At 39.2% G+C, this 18186-nt stretch overlaps 1 protein-coding gene across 2 annotated transcripts in view; it reads right to left on the bottom strand.

The window, feature by feature from the left end:
• LOC132547839 (solute carrier family 23 member 1-like) overlaps nucleotides 1–18186 on the bottom strand; it is a 64967-nt gene that overhangs the window by 26571 nt on the left and 20210 nt on the right. The window contains exons 1-3 of one of the 2 annotated variants that reach the window (XM_060211643.1): nucleotides 14937–15000; nucleotides 14652–14686; nucleotides 11283–11426 (exon numbers count right to left, since the gene is read on the bottom strand). In XM_060211643.1, coding sequence (XP_060067626.1) covers nucleotides 11283–11426; nucleotides 14652–14654 — 147 coding nt within the window. In that variant the 5' untranslated portion in view covers nucleotides 14655–14686; nucleotides 14937–15000. Of the gene's footprint in view, nucleotides 1–11282; nucleotides 11427–14651; nucleotides 14687–14936; nucleotides 15001–18186 lie in introns of those variants that run through there. The other variant, XM_060211644.1, reaches the window with a different exon arrangement.

Below are 18186 nucleotides of genomic sequence, written 5' to 3'. Positions count from 1 at the left end.
CTGTAGTGGCGAGATTAGAGATATTACTGTAGTGACGAGATTAGAGATGGACCTGGTCGTGTACAGGTATTTATATTACTGTAGTGGCGAGATTAGAGATATTACTGTAGTGACGAGATTAGAGATGGACCTGGTCGTGTACAGGTATTTATATTACTTTAGTAGTGGCGAGATTAGAGATATTACTGTAGTGACGAGATTAGAGATGGACCTGGTCGTGTACAGGTATTTATATTACTGTTGTGGCGAGATTAGAGATGGACCTGGTCGTGTACAGGTATTTATATTACTGTAGTGACGAGATTAGAGATGGACCTGGTCGTGTACAGGTATTTATATTACTGTAGTGACGAGATTAGAGATGGACCTGGTCGTGTACAGGTATTTATATTACTGTAGTGGCGAGATTAGAGATATTACTGTAGTGGCGAGATTAGAGATGGACCTGGTCGTGTACAGGTATTTATATTACTGTAGTGGCGAGATTAGAGATATTACTGTAGTGGCGAGATTAGAGATGGACCTGGTCGTGTACAGGTATTTATATTACTGTAGTGGCGAGATTAGAGATGGACCTGGTCGTGTACAGGTATTTATATTACTGTAGTGACGAGATTAGAGATATTACTGTAGTGGCGAGATTAGAGATGGACCTGGTCGTGTACAGGTATTTATATTACTGTAGTGACGAGATTAGAGATGGACCTGGTCGTGTACAGGTATTTATATTACTGTAGTGACGAGATTAGAGATGGACCTGGTCGTGTACAGGTATTTATATTATTGTAGTGGCGAGATTAGAGATGGACCTGGTCGTGTACAGGTATTTATATTATTGTAGTGGCGAGATTAGAGATGGACCTGGTCGTGTACAGGTATTTATATTACTGTAGTGGCGAGATTAGAGATATTACTGTAGTGGCGAGATTAGAGATGGACCTGGTCGTGTACAGGTATTTATATTACTGTAGTGGCGAGATTAGAGATGGACCTGGTCGTGTACAGGTATTTATATTACTGTAGTGGCGAGATTAGAGATATTACTGTAGTGGCGAGATTAGAGATGGACCTGGTCGTGTACAGGTATTTATATTACTGTAGTGGCGAGATTAGAGATGGACCTGGTCGTGTACAGGTATTTATATTACTGTAGTGACGAGATTAGAGATGGACCTGGTCGTGTACAGGTATTTATATTACTGTAGTGACGAGATTAGAGATGGACCTGGTCGTGTACAGGTATTTATATTACTGTAGTGACGAGATAAAATTAAATATAGGAATACAGTGTAGAGTAAAACCGTAACATACAATCTCCATCAAGTAGAAGACGCTTAACCGGTAATCACTTGTATTTATATATTTTTTCCTATTTTGAAGAGATCCACCTGGTACTACCCCAGTCAACACGTCAAAACCCGCACAACCCCCAACGGGAGTACCAAAAACCAAAAGCAATGGCTACTTGCAAGGATATGGTCCTGTCTTGGCACCTACATCTGAACCTTCGCCACAGTCAAGTGCTGCAACCGCTCCTGCCCCTGCCCCCGAACCAGGAGCACCTGCTCCATCAACAGAAACAGACGCCTCTGCAGCATCTGCTACAGAAACACCTGCTCCGGAACCAGAGCAAGCGCCAGCACAAGAAGTCGCTCCTGCTCCAAGTGAAATCAAGACTGAGGATGCAGCCCTTGTGGCTCCACTTACTGTTGATACGAGCAAGGACAACCTCCCGCCGGACACAGAAGTTCTCAGTCCCAAAGAAGTGGTAAGTATAACCTTTATTAATGTGTATCATGGAAATAATTGATGTCTATCAGACAGTCCCTGAAAGTGTAACTAACATTCATTTCTTCCTCAGCTAGCGTCCCCTGCTTTCAAAGAAATGTCAACACGAGGACCTAAGCCCTTCTCCCCTGGCGGTGTCAAGAAGGCCATTCCAAATGTGACCCATGCTCAGTACAACAGCCCGATGGGGCTGTATTCAGCTGATAACATTGCCTCTGTCTACGCCGCACAGACCGAGGGCATCGAACGTGAAATGGAAGGGTAAGACAGAATATGCTACCTTCATTAACTAGAAATGTTCGGAAGTCCGTGATGCAATAGTTAAACACAAGGAGACGAAAAGCGAGGCATTATTCCTCGCGCCCAACTGTTGGTATTGAAATCCAAACCTGACATATATATCTAGTTTATAATAGGAATAATATCTTGATATATATGCCCTGTTTCTTAAATAAGAACTTTGTAGTTACATCTTGAATAGTTTACATGGAAGCAGGAAATTATCAGAAATCTCGCCAACAGTGAGAGTTACAACTTGAAGCTAGCAAGATATACGTAGACGTCGGAATCAGTTGGGCAGTTTTCAGGATGCAGTCCGGATTTTTGTATCTATTTCCATGGTAACAGAGAAGTAGCGAAAATGAAATATCGCCAACAGCAAAGGCACGACTAGAGGACTAGTCTGATCTGTGTATTAAGTTTTACTGACAACGGTTTTAAAGCGGTAACGGAAAAAATCTCCTTGCCCATGAGGGTCACTTGAATTCTACAAAGACTGTCATTTTTTCTGCTGTATGACAGCATCGTGTAACTTTAGAAAGATAACTTGGACTACTTGAAGGACTTACACATACGACTATTATCTGCAGGTACAGGAGGTCATTCTAATATCGTTATATTATGTTTCAGTCTCGATGTATCCAAGGCACCACTGGGTCAGAAGATGTCCGGGACTCTACAAGTGATTGGTAAGACGGAGTGTCATCAGAGCCAGAAGCTAACTGCCCATTCAATAATTTACAAAGGCTGACATATATACACTTGTCAGTGATCTAGTGTATCTGTCAGTCAGTATATATACACAGGTCAGTGATCTAGTGTATCTGTCATTCAGTATATATACACAGGTCAGTGATCTAGTGTACTTGTCAGTCAGTATATATACACAGTCAGTGATCTAGTGTATCCGTCAGTCAGTATATATACACAGGTCAGTGATCTAGTGTACTTGTCAGTCAGTATATATACACAGTCAGTGATCTAGTGTATCCGTCAGTCAGTATATATACACAGGTCAGTGATCTAGTGTATCTGTCAGTCAGTATATATACACATGTCAGTGATCTAGTGTATCCGTCAGTCAGTATATATACACAGTCAGTGATCTAGTGTATCTGTCAGTCAGTATATATACACATGTCAGTGATACACAGGTCAGTGATCTAGTGTATCTGTCAGTCAGTATATATACACAGGTCAGTGATCTAGTGTATCCGTCAGTCAGTATATATACACATGTCAGTGATCTAGTGTATCCGTCAGTCAGTATATATACACAGGTCAGTGATCTAGTGTATCCGTCAGTCAGTATATATACACAGGTCAGTGATCTAGTGTATCCGTCAGTCAGTATATATACACATGTCAGTGATCTAGTGTATCTGTCAGTCAGTATATATACACAGGTCAGTGATCTAGTGTATCTGTCAGTCAGTATATATACACAGGTCAGTGATCTAGTGTATCCGTCAGTCAGTATATATACACATGTCAGTGATCTAGTGTATCCGTCAGTCAGTATATATACACAGGTCAGTGATCTAGTGTATCCGTCAGTCAGTATATATACACAGGTCAGTGATCTAGTGTATCCGTCAGTCAGTATATATACACATGTCAGTGACCTAGTGTACTTGTCAGTCAGTATATATACAGTCAGTGATCTAGTGTATCCGTCAGTCAGTATATATACACAGGTCAGTGATCTAGTGTATCTGTCAGTCAGTATATATACACAGGTCAGTGATCTAGTGTACTTGTCAGTCAGTATATATACACATGTCAATGATCTAGTGTATCTGTCGGTAACAATATATACACATGTCAGTGATCTAGTGTATCCGTCAGTCAGTATATATACACAGTCAGTGATCTAGTGTATCCGTCAGTCAGTATATATACACATGTCAATGATCTAGTGTATCTGTCGGTAACAATATATACACATGTCAGTGATCTAGTGTATCCGTCAGTCAGTATATATATACAGTCAGTGATCTAGTGTATCCGTCAGTCAGTATATATACACAGTCAGTGATCTAGTGTATCCGTCAGTCAGTATATATACACATGTCAGTGATACACAGGTCAGTGATCTAGTGTATCTGTCAGTCAGTATATATACACAGGTCAGTGATCTAGTGTATCCGTCAGTCAGTATATATACACATGTCAGTGATCTAGTGTATCCGTCAGTCAGTATATATACACAGGTCAGTGATCTAGTGTATCCGTCAGTCAGTATATATACACAGTCAGTGATCTAGTGTATCCGTCAGTCAGTATATATACACAGGTCAGTGATCTAGTGTACTTGTCAGTCAGTATATATACACAGGTCAGTGTGATCTAGTGTACTTGTCAGTCAGTATATATACACAGGTCAGTGATCTAGTGTATCTGTCAGTCAGTATATATACACAGGTCAGTGATCTAGTGTATCTGTCAGTCAGTATATATACACAGGTCAGTGATCTAGTGTATCCGTCAGTCAGTATATATACACAGTCAGTGATCTAGTGTATCCGTCAGTCAGTATATATACACAGTGATCTAGTGTATCTGTCAGTCAGTATATATACACATGTCAGTGATACACAGGTCAGTGATCTAGTGTATCTGTCAGTCAGTATATATACACAGGTCAGTGATCTAGTGTATCCGTCAGTCAGTATATATACACATGTCAGTGATCTAGTGTATCCGTCAGTCAGTATATATACACAAGTCAGTGATCTAGTGTATCTGTCAGTCAGTATATATACACAGTCAGTGATCTAGTGTATCCGTCAGTCAGTATATATACACAGGTCAGTGATCTAGTGTATCTGTCAGTCAGTATATATACACAGGTCAGTGATCTAGTGTATCTGTCAGTCAGTATATATACACAGTCAGTGATCTAGTGTATCCGTCAGTCAGTATATATACACATGTCAGTGATCTAGTGTATCCGTCAGTATATATACACAGGTCAGTGATCTAGTGTATCTGTCAGTCAGTATATATACACATATCAGTGATCTAGTGTATCCGTCAGTCAGTATATATACACAGTCAGTGATCTAGTGTATCTGTCAGTCAGTATATATACACATGTCAGTGATCTAGTGTATCCGTCAGTATATATACACAGGTCAGTGATCTAGTGTATCTGTCAGTCAGTATATATACACATGTCAGTGATCTAGTGTATCTGTCAGTCAGTATATATACACAGTCAGTGATCTAGTTTATCTGTCACTCAGAGTATGGTTTATATAAATGTCAATTTTATACCTTATTTACCGAATATACAATACCAGCTGATAAGGAACTTAAACGGTTTATTCATAGTGAATATAAGTGACATTGCGCAGTAATGTTCTTTAAAGTATGGTAGAATACGATTTCAAATACCTCAAGTTCAAACTGATTTGATCACGTTTCATCAGTATTATAACATATTTATTTAACGAACCTGGAAATATCCCAGCAAAGCATTACTCTATTTTGTTGTAGATTAAAACCGGACGTCCGAGCATCTGTGTAAACTTATGTAAGTATCAAACACTCCTCAAATCTGTAACATGTTTAATGTCAAAAACCTTGTTCTGCTACCAATTGGCTAAAGTTTGCTTATAGAAGCTTGGGCATTCTAGACTCAATCATTACTACTGGAGGTTTTATATCAATAATAACTTAATTATATGAAGGAGCTAAAGAAATGTCTCGTTTTCAGGACAGTCCTGGACCCCCTGAACTCCTTCAGCCATGGTAATTATCAAACACTTAGTTACTAACACTGAGATTCTAGTTGTACAAGAAACATTTAGGCGCATGCGCACGAAGGTCTCGGGACAGAAGAAGACGGAATCCAATTTCACCGACAATTTTCTGGTTCTGACGAAGGGAGTTGGAGTATGGTTGGAATGTGTACTCTGGAAAGTGATATCAGCATATCCGAACTGCATTTCCTGTTGTGCAACTGATTTGTCAAGCTTAAGGGAATATTTTATACAACATATAGTGTGGCAAGTTTCCAAAATATTATGGAGTATTCAAACGTAGCAAACGCTACTATCCGCGAGATACAAGTGACGGGAAAGTAAAGACAAGGAACACTGCTCAATGTGATACTTTTATTTTATAACTTTGTAATGTATGACTCGGAAGCTGAGCTGTCACAGGAAGTATGTGACTCCTGCTCTTTACTACCGTTGTGTACCGGAAGTGAAATATTCCTCTGTATGTTTTACAATAAAGGAGATAGTTTGGAGTGTAACATTGAGTCATATTCCTATTTTTACTTTTTGTCACGCTTCAGTGACAGTTGTATCCACGTTATGTCACGATTCAGTGACAGTTATATCACGTGACATTATCTGCATGTCGCTGTCTTGTCATGATACCGACGCCATGGTTATTTCGAATCGAGCAGTCCAAGGGAAATAACTGTTAGCTGATATTCTTAAGTGAAAAAGTCTGTCTCAAAGTGAGCGAGTGTGAAAAGTAAGATGCACTAGTATCGCACTTTCAGATGATAACGGGCTGCTTTCAAGAGCGTTAAAAACATAGTGACTAGAAACAGTACATAGAAAAGCAGACAACCAGAAATTTAATAAGCTTTATTTTTATACAAGAGGCACGATGGGCCTGCAGCGCTCAACTGGTGTATATATAGTCAACAAAAAAAAAGAAAGGTTAACATGTTTCCTTAGCGAATACCTGCAAATGAGTGAAAACAAAATGACGTTTGTGCAATATTAGAAAATGGTAATGTTTTACATTACAAAATCCAAGGGGGTTACCAAAATCATTCAAGCGTGAAAGTATGTATTAGCGAAAGAGCTGCACGAGGTTTTCTGCGACTAACTTGTATCTTCGCTTGAATTTCATAAACATTCAAACTGACAACTGTTCCTTAGATCCTAAGGACTTAGAAATCACCGAATCTTGCTATCTATCAATTTTATCATTATGCCCCGGCTGTCACAAGTACAGAGAGAAAGGGCTGTGGGCATGATCCAGGCTGGGGAGTCTCGCCGTCGAGTTGCACGGCATTTTGGTTGCAGTGTTAAGGCAATTTGTCAGTTGGTAAGTCGTTTAAACCAAACTGGGTCAACATCCGATCGTCCCCGAAGCAGCCGACCCCGTAAAACGACCGCCAGGGATGACCGTCGTATACGATTGATACACTTGCGCAATCGATTCGTAACCGCAGTAGAGACTACAAGGACATTGTTTGGGCGTCGTGTGTCTCCCCAAACAGTCCGCAACAGGTTGAGGGCCTACCAATTGAAAGCGCGGCGTCCCTACACTGGACCCAATTTGTTGCGACGTCACCGTAATAATCGGCGTAACTGGACCCGTGTTCACCGTCGTTGGGCCTTACGACAATGGAACAATGTTCTGGTTTCAGATGAGTCCAGGTTTTGTCTGCAACACGGTGGCGGAAGGCGCAGAGTGTGGAGGCGACGAGGGGAGCGTTTTGCGAACTGCTGCGTCGCAGAATGGGACCGCTTTGGCGGCGGAAGTGTAATGGTTTGGGGTGGTCTTTGTGGGGGGACTCGTACCAGGCTTGTTGTGTTAAATGGCAATTTAACCGGCATTCGATATCGGGACGAAATTTTAAGACCAGTGGTTCTGCCATTCTTGAGACGCTATGGCGTTGGCGCCATTTTTCAACAGGATAACGCACCAGCGCACACCAGTCGCGTCAGCAGAACTTTCTTGCAGCAGAATAACGTACAGGTGTTGGATTGGCCATCTAAATCACCTGATTTGTCACCGATTGAGCATGTCTGGGACGTTCTTGGGCGACGCGTGAGAGAACGTCAAAATCAGCCGTCAAACTTGCAGGAGCTGGCCCAAGCCTTAATCGCTGAATGAAACAACATCTCTCCTCGAATTATCTGCCGGTTAACGAGTTCCATGCGACGACGCTGCAATACTTTTTACTTCGCAAACGATGGCCATACCCGTTACTAATGGTGTTACCTTTGAAATTGACCCCAACGTCCTTTACAGTCGAATAAAATCAACTGAACGCAATGTTTTATAATGAACCATGACTGCAGTTTTATCAGAATTGATCAATTACTTTATTCGTACATGATTGGTAAGGATTTATGAAGGGGCTAATTAATTAATCACAAAATAAAGAAGTGTTACCTTTCTTTTTTTGTTTAGTATATATCTACGAGCACAATATCAAGCCTCTAGAACTTTTAGAGATTTCATCAAATTGACTCCCATGACCTTGAATATTGGTCAAGGTAATTTCTTTTCGCAAACTCTGACGGGGTTCATCAAAGGAATATACCAGCCAAATATTGCCTCAAAGCCTTTTAGTTAATCCGCAAAAGTCGAATAAAGGTTTTAACTAATTTTATCCCTGTGTCCTTGAATATAAGTCAAGGTCACATCTTTCCACAAACTTTTTCTGGCTTCATCCTATGAACATACCACTCAAATATCGTGCCCCGAGGTATTTTAATTTACGAGAAGAAATCTTTTAAAGATTAGAAGAAATCTGGCCCCTGTGACCTTGAATATCGGTCAAGGTCATTTCCTTTCGTAAACTTTGTTGGAATTCATCCTAGCAACATACCTGTAATATCAAAATATTTTGTCTGATAGTTATTAAGTGGTTTATTTTTTTAAAAAGTTGACGCCTAACGACAGACGAAGGATACCGCACCAAAGCATAAGCTCACTTGTCCCTTCGGGCCCCGAGGGAGGGAATGTGGTATTGAAGGGCCCCGAGGGAGGGAATGAGGTAATGAGGGCCCCGAGGGAGGGAATGAGGTATTGAAGGGTCCCGAGGGAGGGAATGAGGTATTGAAGGGCCCCGAGGGAGGGAATGAGGTATTAAAGGGTCCCGAGGGAGGAAATGAGGTATTGAAGGGCCCCGAGAGAGGGAATGAGGTATTGAAGGGCCCCGAGAGAGGGAATGAGGTATTGAGGCCCCCGAGGGAGGGAATGAGGTATTAAAGGGTCCCGAGGGAGGGAATGAGGTATTGAGGCCCCCGAGGGAGGGAATGAGGTATTGAAGGGTCCCGAGGGAGGGAATGAGGTATTGAAGGGTCCCGAGGGAGGGAGTGAATGAGAAATTGTCATATATCCATAAGAATCGTGACCGATATAGTACTGAAACTAAGTGTAAATCGAACCGAAGAAGATACTAGATACCTGATAGCGAATTACTCACCTCATATTAATAGTACTTACTAGGATAACAATGACAGTGACCTATTTAACGTTTTGGAAGAAACTAAGTAGTACTTCTGATGATTTTATTCAAAATGATGAACTGCATGAGGATTCAGTTATTGTCCAATGTTATTGACTGCCTTCCCGACATTTACCAACCTCCACCCCGATCCCCACCCCTACAATCCAATGTTATTGACTGTCTACCCGACATTTACCAACCTCCACCTCGATCCCCACTCCTACACTCCAATGTTATTGACTGCCTACCCGACATTTACCAACCTCTACCCCCACCTCTACACCCCAATGTTATTGACTGCCTACCCGACATTTACCAACCTCCACCCCCACCTCTACACCCCAATGTTATTGACTGCCTACCCGACATTTACCAACCTCCACCCCGATCCCCACCCCTACAACCCAATGTTATTGACTGCCTACCCGACATTTACCAACCTCTACCCCCACCTCTACATCCCAATGTTATTGACTGCCTACCCGACATTTACCAACCTCTACCGCCACCCCTACACCCCAATGTTATTCACTGCCTACCCGACATTTACCAACCTCTACCCCCACCTCTACACCCAACTACGTAGTAATATGGACAAGCACGTTAATAATTTTGGCATGAACTTGATGAGTCTATGTAAAACTACATCACCTTGATATAGAAAGTGGTCGACTCAGAAAGACTGTGCGAAATTAAAGAAAATGTAGTAAGTGTAATGTCGACGAGACCGAAGATGAACACCATTTTATAATTTCCTGTCCCATTATTAGATATCCGACAAAAATTAATTAAACCAATTACAGAAGACCGCCAAGTGTATACAAATTACTACAGAATGAAACAGTTTGGGGAAATCTCTACTTCTGGCTAATAAACGACGGGATGTTAATTCAATTATTAATAAATATATACAGTATACACATATAAGTATGATTGTTTGGAGTTTGTATCGTTTGTACAGTTAGATACTTAAGGGTGTATCACTCTCCACAATGTTATATGATTGAGTGCTATAGGATATATTGTAAACAAATTTAATAGGTCGAAAGGCCAAAGGAATAAAGAATTTGAATTTGTCTACATGTAACATTTGTTTTCCGAGGTACACTATTCGCCACTCTCTGTTATGTAAAACTGATTTATACGATAAAAAGACTACTTAACGCAAAGTTCCGTGAATTTAAAAACAAAAGGCCCATGGTTCTTAACGGTCTTCTGACTGTAAAGATTTCTACATGAAAAAGGCCAAATTGACCCAAGATAAATCGCTCGTACAAACATTTTTTGCAAACTTGAAATCATACTCTTTATACATCCTACTACTCCGGAATTATTGCTTGTTGAAAAAGAAATGTTAAGAACTCAACTCATTTGACCTTAAAGACCTTGATCAAGGTCAATTAGTTGAATGAATCGGTAGCTCTTAACCACTTATGTTAAAGAACCAATATAAACGGCCTAGACCTTTTGTTATTGAGAAGAAGTCGTTTGGAGATTTCAACACATTTGACTCCTGTGACCTTCAACAAGAGAAGAAGCCAACCACATGAACAAAATAAACAACCTTTCATCGCAGCATGCTACCGGTTCAATATCAGCACTCTGTGCCTTTCGGTTATTGAGAAGAACTTGTTTAAAGACTTTAACATACTTGACCCCTGATTCCTTGAAAAGTAGGTCAAGGTCAATAATATGAACAAACTTTGGAAGCCCTTCATCCGATCATACTACATTTCCAATATCAACACTCAGGGTCTTTTGGCTATTGAAAAGAGATCATTTGAACGGAAAGTTTACGCACGGCGCACGGTGTACGGTGCACGACGACAGACGAAACACGATAGCTATAGAAACTTGAGTTTGCTTGATTGGAAGTTCTCCACGAGTCTGACAGTATCCACGCGAAACACCGATATCTCAGAAATAATCCTACCCCACCAAGGCCTAGTCGCCTGCCCTGAATAGTGTGGGTGGACAGGCTTTAGATTGACAGACATACCTGGAATCCGAGGATGATACACAGGTACCACGGCGGCACTTCATTCACCGCGTATAAAAGGTCACGTGGTTCTTCACCGGATTGTTCTGTAACTTTGTCCGTCACTCCTCCATTCTCGACGTGGTCCATATCCTGTATGTCACGCTACAGTGATAAAGCATGAAATAAACAGAAATAAATCGGTGATTACTTATACCTGAACGACTACATATGATGATACAAAACTCGTGAAACAGAACCAGTGATCAAAGTAGTAAAACTTCATACCCTCAATCTTTTACAAAAATATATTTAAAGTGAACGACACAGAACGAAACGATGCAGATTGTAAAACAGTGTAAGGACAGACAAGACACGTCTAGCAGATTGTAAAACAATGTAAGGACAGACAAGACACGTCTAGCAGATTGTAAAACAATGTAAGGACAGACAAGACACGTCTAGCAGATTGTAAAACAATGTAAGGACAGACAAGACACGTCTAGCAGATTGTAAAACAGTGTAAGGACAGACAAGACACGTGTAGCAGATTATGAAACAATGTAAGGACAGACAAGACACATATAGCAGATTATGAAACAATGTAAGGACAGACAAGACACGTCTAGCAGATTGTAAAACAATGTAAGGACAGACAAGACACGTCTAGCAGATTGTGAAACAATGTCAGGACAGACAAGACACGTGTAGCAGATTATGAAACAATGTAAGGACAGACAAGACACATATAGCAGATTATGAAACAATGTAAGGACAGACAAGACACGTGTAGCAGATTGTAAAACAATGTAAGGACAGACAAGACACGTGTAGCAGATTGTAAAACAATGTCAGGACAGACAAGACACGTGTAGCAGATTGTAAAACAATGTCAGGACAGACAAGACACGTCTAGCAGATTGTGAAACAATGTAAGGACAGACAAGACACGTGTAGCAGATTATGAAACAATGTAAGGACAGACAAGACACGTGTAGCAGATTATGAAACAATGTAAGGACAGACAAGACACGTGTAGCAGATTGTAAAACAATGTAAGGACAGACAAGACACGTGTAGCAGATTGTAAAACAATGTCAGGACAGACAAGACACGTGTAGCAGATTGTAAAACAATGTCAGGACAGACAAGACACGTGTAGCAGATTTTAAAACAATTTCAGGACAGACAAGGCACGTGTAGCAGATTATTAAGCAATGTCAGGACAGACAAGACACGTGTAGCAGATTGTAAAACAATGTAAGGACAGACAAGACACGTGTAGCAGATTGTGAAACAATGTAAGGACAGACAAGACACGTGTAGCAGATTTTAAAACAATGTCAGCACAGACAAGACACGTGTAGCAGATTGTAAAACAAAGTAAGGACAGACAAAACACATATAGCAGATTGTAAAACAATGTAAGGGCAGACAAGACACGTGTAGCAGATTGTGAAACAATGTAAGGACAGACAAGACACGTGTAGCAGATTTTAAAACAATGTCAGCACAGACAAGACACGTGTAGCAGATTATTAAACAATGTCAGGACAGACAAGACACGTGTAGCAGATTATGAAACAATATAAGGACAGACAAGACACGTGTAGCAGATTGTGAAACAATGTAAGGACAGACAAGACACGTGTAGCAGATTATGAAACAATGTAAGGAGAGACAAGACACGTGTAGCAGATTATGAAACAATATAAGGGCAGACAAGACACGTGTAGCAGATTATGAAACAATGTAAGGACAGACAAGACACGTGTAGCAGATTATGAAACAATGTAAGGACAAACAAGACACGTGTAGCAGATTATGAAACAATATAAGGACAGACAAGACACGTGTAGCAGATTATGAAACAATATAAGGACAGACAAGACACGTGTAGCAGATTATGAAACAATGTAAGGACAGACAAGACACGTGTAGCAGATTATGAAACAATATAAGGACAGACAAGACACGTGTAGCAGATTATGAAACAATGTCAGCACAGACAAGACACGTGTAGCAGATTATGAAACAATATAAGGACAGACAAGACACGTGTAGCAGATTGTGAAACAATGTAAGGACAGACAAGACACGTGTAGCAGATTATGAAACAATGTAAGGAGAGACAAGACACGTGTAGCAGATTATGAAACAATATAAGGGCAGACAAGACACGTGTAGCAGATTATGAAACAATGTCAGGACAGACAAGACACGTGTAGCAGATTATGAAACAATGTAAGGACAGACAAGACACGTATAGCAGTTTGTGAAACAATGTAAGGACAGACAAGACACGTGTAGCAGATTATGAAACAATGTAAGGAGAGACAAGACACGTGTAGCAGATTATGAAACAATATAAGGGCAGACAAGACACGTGTAGCAGATTATGAAACAATGTAAGGACAGACAAGACACGTGTAGCAGATTATGAAACAAAGTCAACACAGACAAGACACGTGTAGCAGATTATGAAACAATGTAAGGACAGACAAGACACGTATAGCAGATTATGAAACAATATAAGGACAGACAAGACACGTGTAGCAGATTATGAAACAATGTAAGGGCATTCAGAAGAACTGATTTAATAATTTTCATACATTTGATCTGATATGACCTTCAAAATGGGACGTCATTAGTTTTATCAAATATAAAGTCCGTCATTCCAGCATACCAAGCTGGCCCAATTACTAGACCCTTGGCTTTATGGTTCTTGTGACGGAGTAGTTTAAAAATACAAAATTGACGGACGGATATACGTTGTGCACTAAGCTCACTGTTGGTGGTAGACATTTACCTATTTATATGGACTGCCGACACTTCACTGTGGTTAACTAACTTAAACTCGGTATATTTACATACAGCATTACTTGGTTACCTAAACTTTCAACTCATCTTTTTCATTTTCGCTGTAGACATGAAAATCATTCGTAAATCTGATAATTTCAGCAGACAAGCTGATGCCTATATTTGTATCATATGTTATCGGCGTCAGTTTCTACAAATTCGAACCAAAAGTCGTTCGACAGACATTATAAATGTATCAGACGGAAGTAGAAATCTCTGACCTATTAACAGCGAGACCTCCAGTGTTCATTACCTTTTCCCCAAACTGTGACAGGGGTGCTAACCTAGGGATTAAGCTAACTTAAGAATTCTTGTTTTTGTCTTCAGTTGCAGAACCTTAATACGTGAGATTGGTGCAGCTTATATAGAGCTAATCCCCAGGATAGCACCCCTGGCTGTCACAGCTGTATACTGGCCTACACTGTTCCTCAACCAAGCGAGTGTGTACTCATGGTCGACACGTACTCTCGTTAATACATGTATATATATTGAACGTTTTGTTGATTTATGCCTGAACATACACGTACTCACCATGGCTTAATTTCCTGGTATATTGCCCTCCTCACCTGTAACATGTAAAAACACATGTGTAGTGTAACGGATATCTATCACTGAACTTGGTCTGGTATACCAACTAAATTATCCACGTATACATAATATTTATACAAGAGTTATTTCCCGTTTCGGTAGCTTGGTAACGTCTTTGAGATATCCTATATATTATTCTCCGTATACAAACGGTATAAAGATGTCTATCATAGGAGGCCTGCACTTTTGAAACCTATAGATGTGTATAGGTCGTGTGTAAACACTTACCAAACTTTCGATAACCCCACTATGTGCTTGTAGATGTTAACCTGCGGCCTGCAGTGGAAGGACAGTGGCTAGGTTAGTAAATGTACTGTACAGAACCCTTGGGGATCCGATATAATAACGACGCATGAGTTAGCGAGCATGTTCATTATTTGTATACACAGGGGCCAGTGTATCTGTGTACATCCGAGTCCATTGGTCAATTGGCGCTGTAGAGTGAGAAATAAGCTATTTCTAAATTAATGTCCACGTATCGGAAGAAAATCTTTAAAAAAAAAAGGGCGTGTACACATATACGATACTTATCACGCCATCCAGATAGCTGTATTACTGACGAGAAATACATCGCCGTGCGGAAAATAACATCACATTTTCTTTACTGAAAGTTTTAAAAAGGGCATTTTTTCATTTTGTTTTTTGTTTGATTTTATTTTTTTTCATTATCTTTTACTATTCTTTTAATCTTATTACATTTTTTTCTTTTGCCCGTTTTTCGGTGAAAGCAATGGTCTTCATTTATACTTATGGGTAAAACGAGGGGTCTAATATGACGTAATCTTTTTCTCTATATATGACACAGCACTCTAGTTGTGAGCTGTTGTGAAGTTACCGAGCATATTCTACAACCCACACCTGATCCCCATAAACTGTGTTATCACTGACTGACCTGTCAATGTGTCGCTATTGCCATGTGTAAGTTTTCTATTGACGTGAATGGCAGATTACCGGAAAGAAATTATTTATCGTAATGCTTTCTCAACTAAGCGCTTACGTGTGTGATTTGCAGTATGAAACTATATGAAATGTATGATAAATCATTTTCATGTTCAATTCAAAAAGTATTTCTTTACACAGTGTAGCGAGTGGTTGCCTTCTTTGTACATATAATCGGTAAATCGCTATAGAATGGTAGGTGTAACATGGGAGATGGCTCAGCTATACTATATCTGTGTCTACATCTAACAACACATGACTAGGTAACAGTTGAGTGGTATTCAGTGCCCTTGTGCATGTATATTTCATAGTGGAAATCTGTTGTTTTTCATAAAAAAAGTTCATTATAGATTTTTTCTCTAGTAAACCATATTTTACTAGAATTAGAGAAGAAGAAGAGAAATATAAGGTTTTAGGAGTTTGAAATATTCAGACACACAAAGTATGTAGTACAAGTTTATCAAGAATGTCAGGTTTACAATAAGTACTTATCGGCACTTAAGCCTTACATGATTTTCTTTGATACGTGTAATAAGATCTTACACACGCTGTAAGATATAAGCTTTGTTTAGCTAACGAACAAAGAACATATACATAGTTTATGTAATTTTATTTACTCTATGGTCACTTGAAGAAAACAACCGTTTGTCCAGGTTTACCCGCCTTTGTTCCTGTAAAGTCATTTAATGGCATTTACAACATACCTGTGATGTTACCTGGTCAGTTAATTGTTTGACAGGCGTGTCAGGTATTAAGTGTCAATTAGCGACAGTACGGGTAGATGCGTGCGCGGCATGTCAACGTAAACTAGTTAGTTTTATTGTTTGAGCAATAATTATGATCTATCCAATCAGCTCATAGATGAACATCGAACTGACCAATCAGAAGGCAAAGATCATTCGGTCAGCCTGTTTAGATTTTGGTATTACTGCCCAACTCTTCACTCAGAGCTTGGACGAGGAATAAACAACAACAAAATCTTAAACAGCTGTCCATTTTTTATTACAGGTAAGCAACTTTGTATTTTACTTTTCATATTTGCTTTGTATCCATTGTCAATTCAAGTTTGAATTTATTTACAAATATTGTTTAATGCTTTTTATTTCAAAGTTGTTTCTTTGACTTTAATTGTAAGTTTGTGTATGATTTGTTAAATGTTGTATATATTTTATTGTGTATGTATTTATGTCACAGTCCTCCATACGAAAGAAATTGTTGATTCTAAAATAGGCAAAGTTTCTCTTCGTCTTCGTAATTACAACTTTCTCTATTTATACATAGTTGTATGGCAGTTAATCCAACATTTGTATTTATAGAGGCAAGAGTGATTATTTCCCATCAAGGTAAAATTTACCTTGGATTTCACTATTATTGTCTAGAGCGCACACAGCTTAGTGTTGCGTAACCTTATTGAATCAAATTTGGCTAGAGTTATCTCCCATGTGAGATTACCACTCAAAAGTTAGAAAACATGGAGCGACTGCAGACAGTTTAAAATGCATACATATCATTTCATAAGTTATGTTGTATTGGTTGGATTTGAGATCCATCATTCCACCAACTTCAGGTAATGTTGTATGTTACTGATTTATCATTTTATTGTTGTAAAAGTGATATGTACCTAGGTCATATTCTTCACACTGTTATTGTAAGCAGACAAAGCTTTGTTTCCTTGTGTACTTGATTTGCATTTATATGAAAATCATTGTGATTTCTTGTAAATATCTAGAATTAGTATTAAATGTTTTCGTATCAGTCTCGCTTGAGTGATAAGACTGCATGGTTAGAACATGATAGGGTTAAAGTCATTGTTTACATTTGATGTCATGTCCAGAATAGTTAGCCTGACCGGAAGTGACCATCACAAACCGGAAATAGCAATAGTAAAGTGAAAGTAGGAGTTTCGAATGTAAATAACAGATTATTTTACCTTAGTATTGTGCCCAGCTAAATACAGTCTTTTACTGCCTTCATTTTTTATGTGAATTAATGTGTTCATTGTTTACTTCTCAGATTTTATTCATGTGTATCATTTATAAACTATAGGTACCCTGTAGGTTCAGTTATATTTCTAGGCATTGTTTACTTTTCACAAGCCAAGCAGAATAAGACTTTATCATTAGCTAATATTCCCCATATTCCCCAAACACCATCAAATCTTAAGTCTTGCAATACAGTACATGTTCATTATAGTAAATCATTATTGTGTAGTTCAATTTTATATGATTGTAACTCTTTATTGATAGGATATCAATTATATCCCTATATCAGTATCAATTATAATGTGTTTTACTGTGGAATTGTAATGTTGTATTGTACATATCAATTTATAGTGTTTATATTTTATGACATGTAAATTGTATACTCACTCAGAGCTTGGACGAGGAATAAACAACAACAAAATCTTAAACAGCTGTCCATTTTATATTACAGAAACAAAATCTTAAAAAGAAGAAGAAGAAAAAAACCACATGAAAACTATATCAGGAATTCTAAATCACAAAACTTCGAGTCAATAATAAAACAGGTCATATCTGGT

The sequence above is a fragment of the Ylistrum balloti genome, unplaced genomic scaffold (assembly GCF_031769215.1).
Source record: "Ylistrum balloti isolate Yb309-2 unplaced genomic scaffold, AGI_CSIRO_Ybal_v1 Utg369984, whole genome shotgun sequence".
Taxonomy (NCBI): domain Eukaryota; kingdom Metazoa; phylum Mollusca; class Bivalvia; order Pectinida; family Pectinidae; genus Ylistrum; species Ylistrum balloti.
This window is presented reverse-complemented; position numbering and strand designations above follow the sequence as displayed.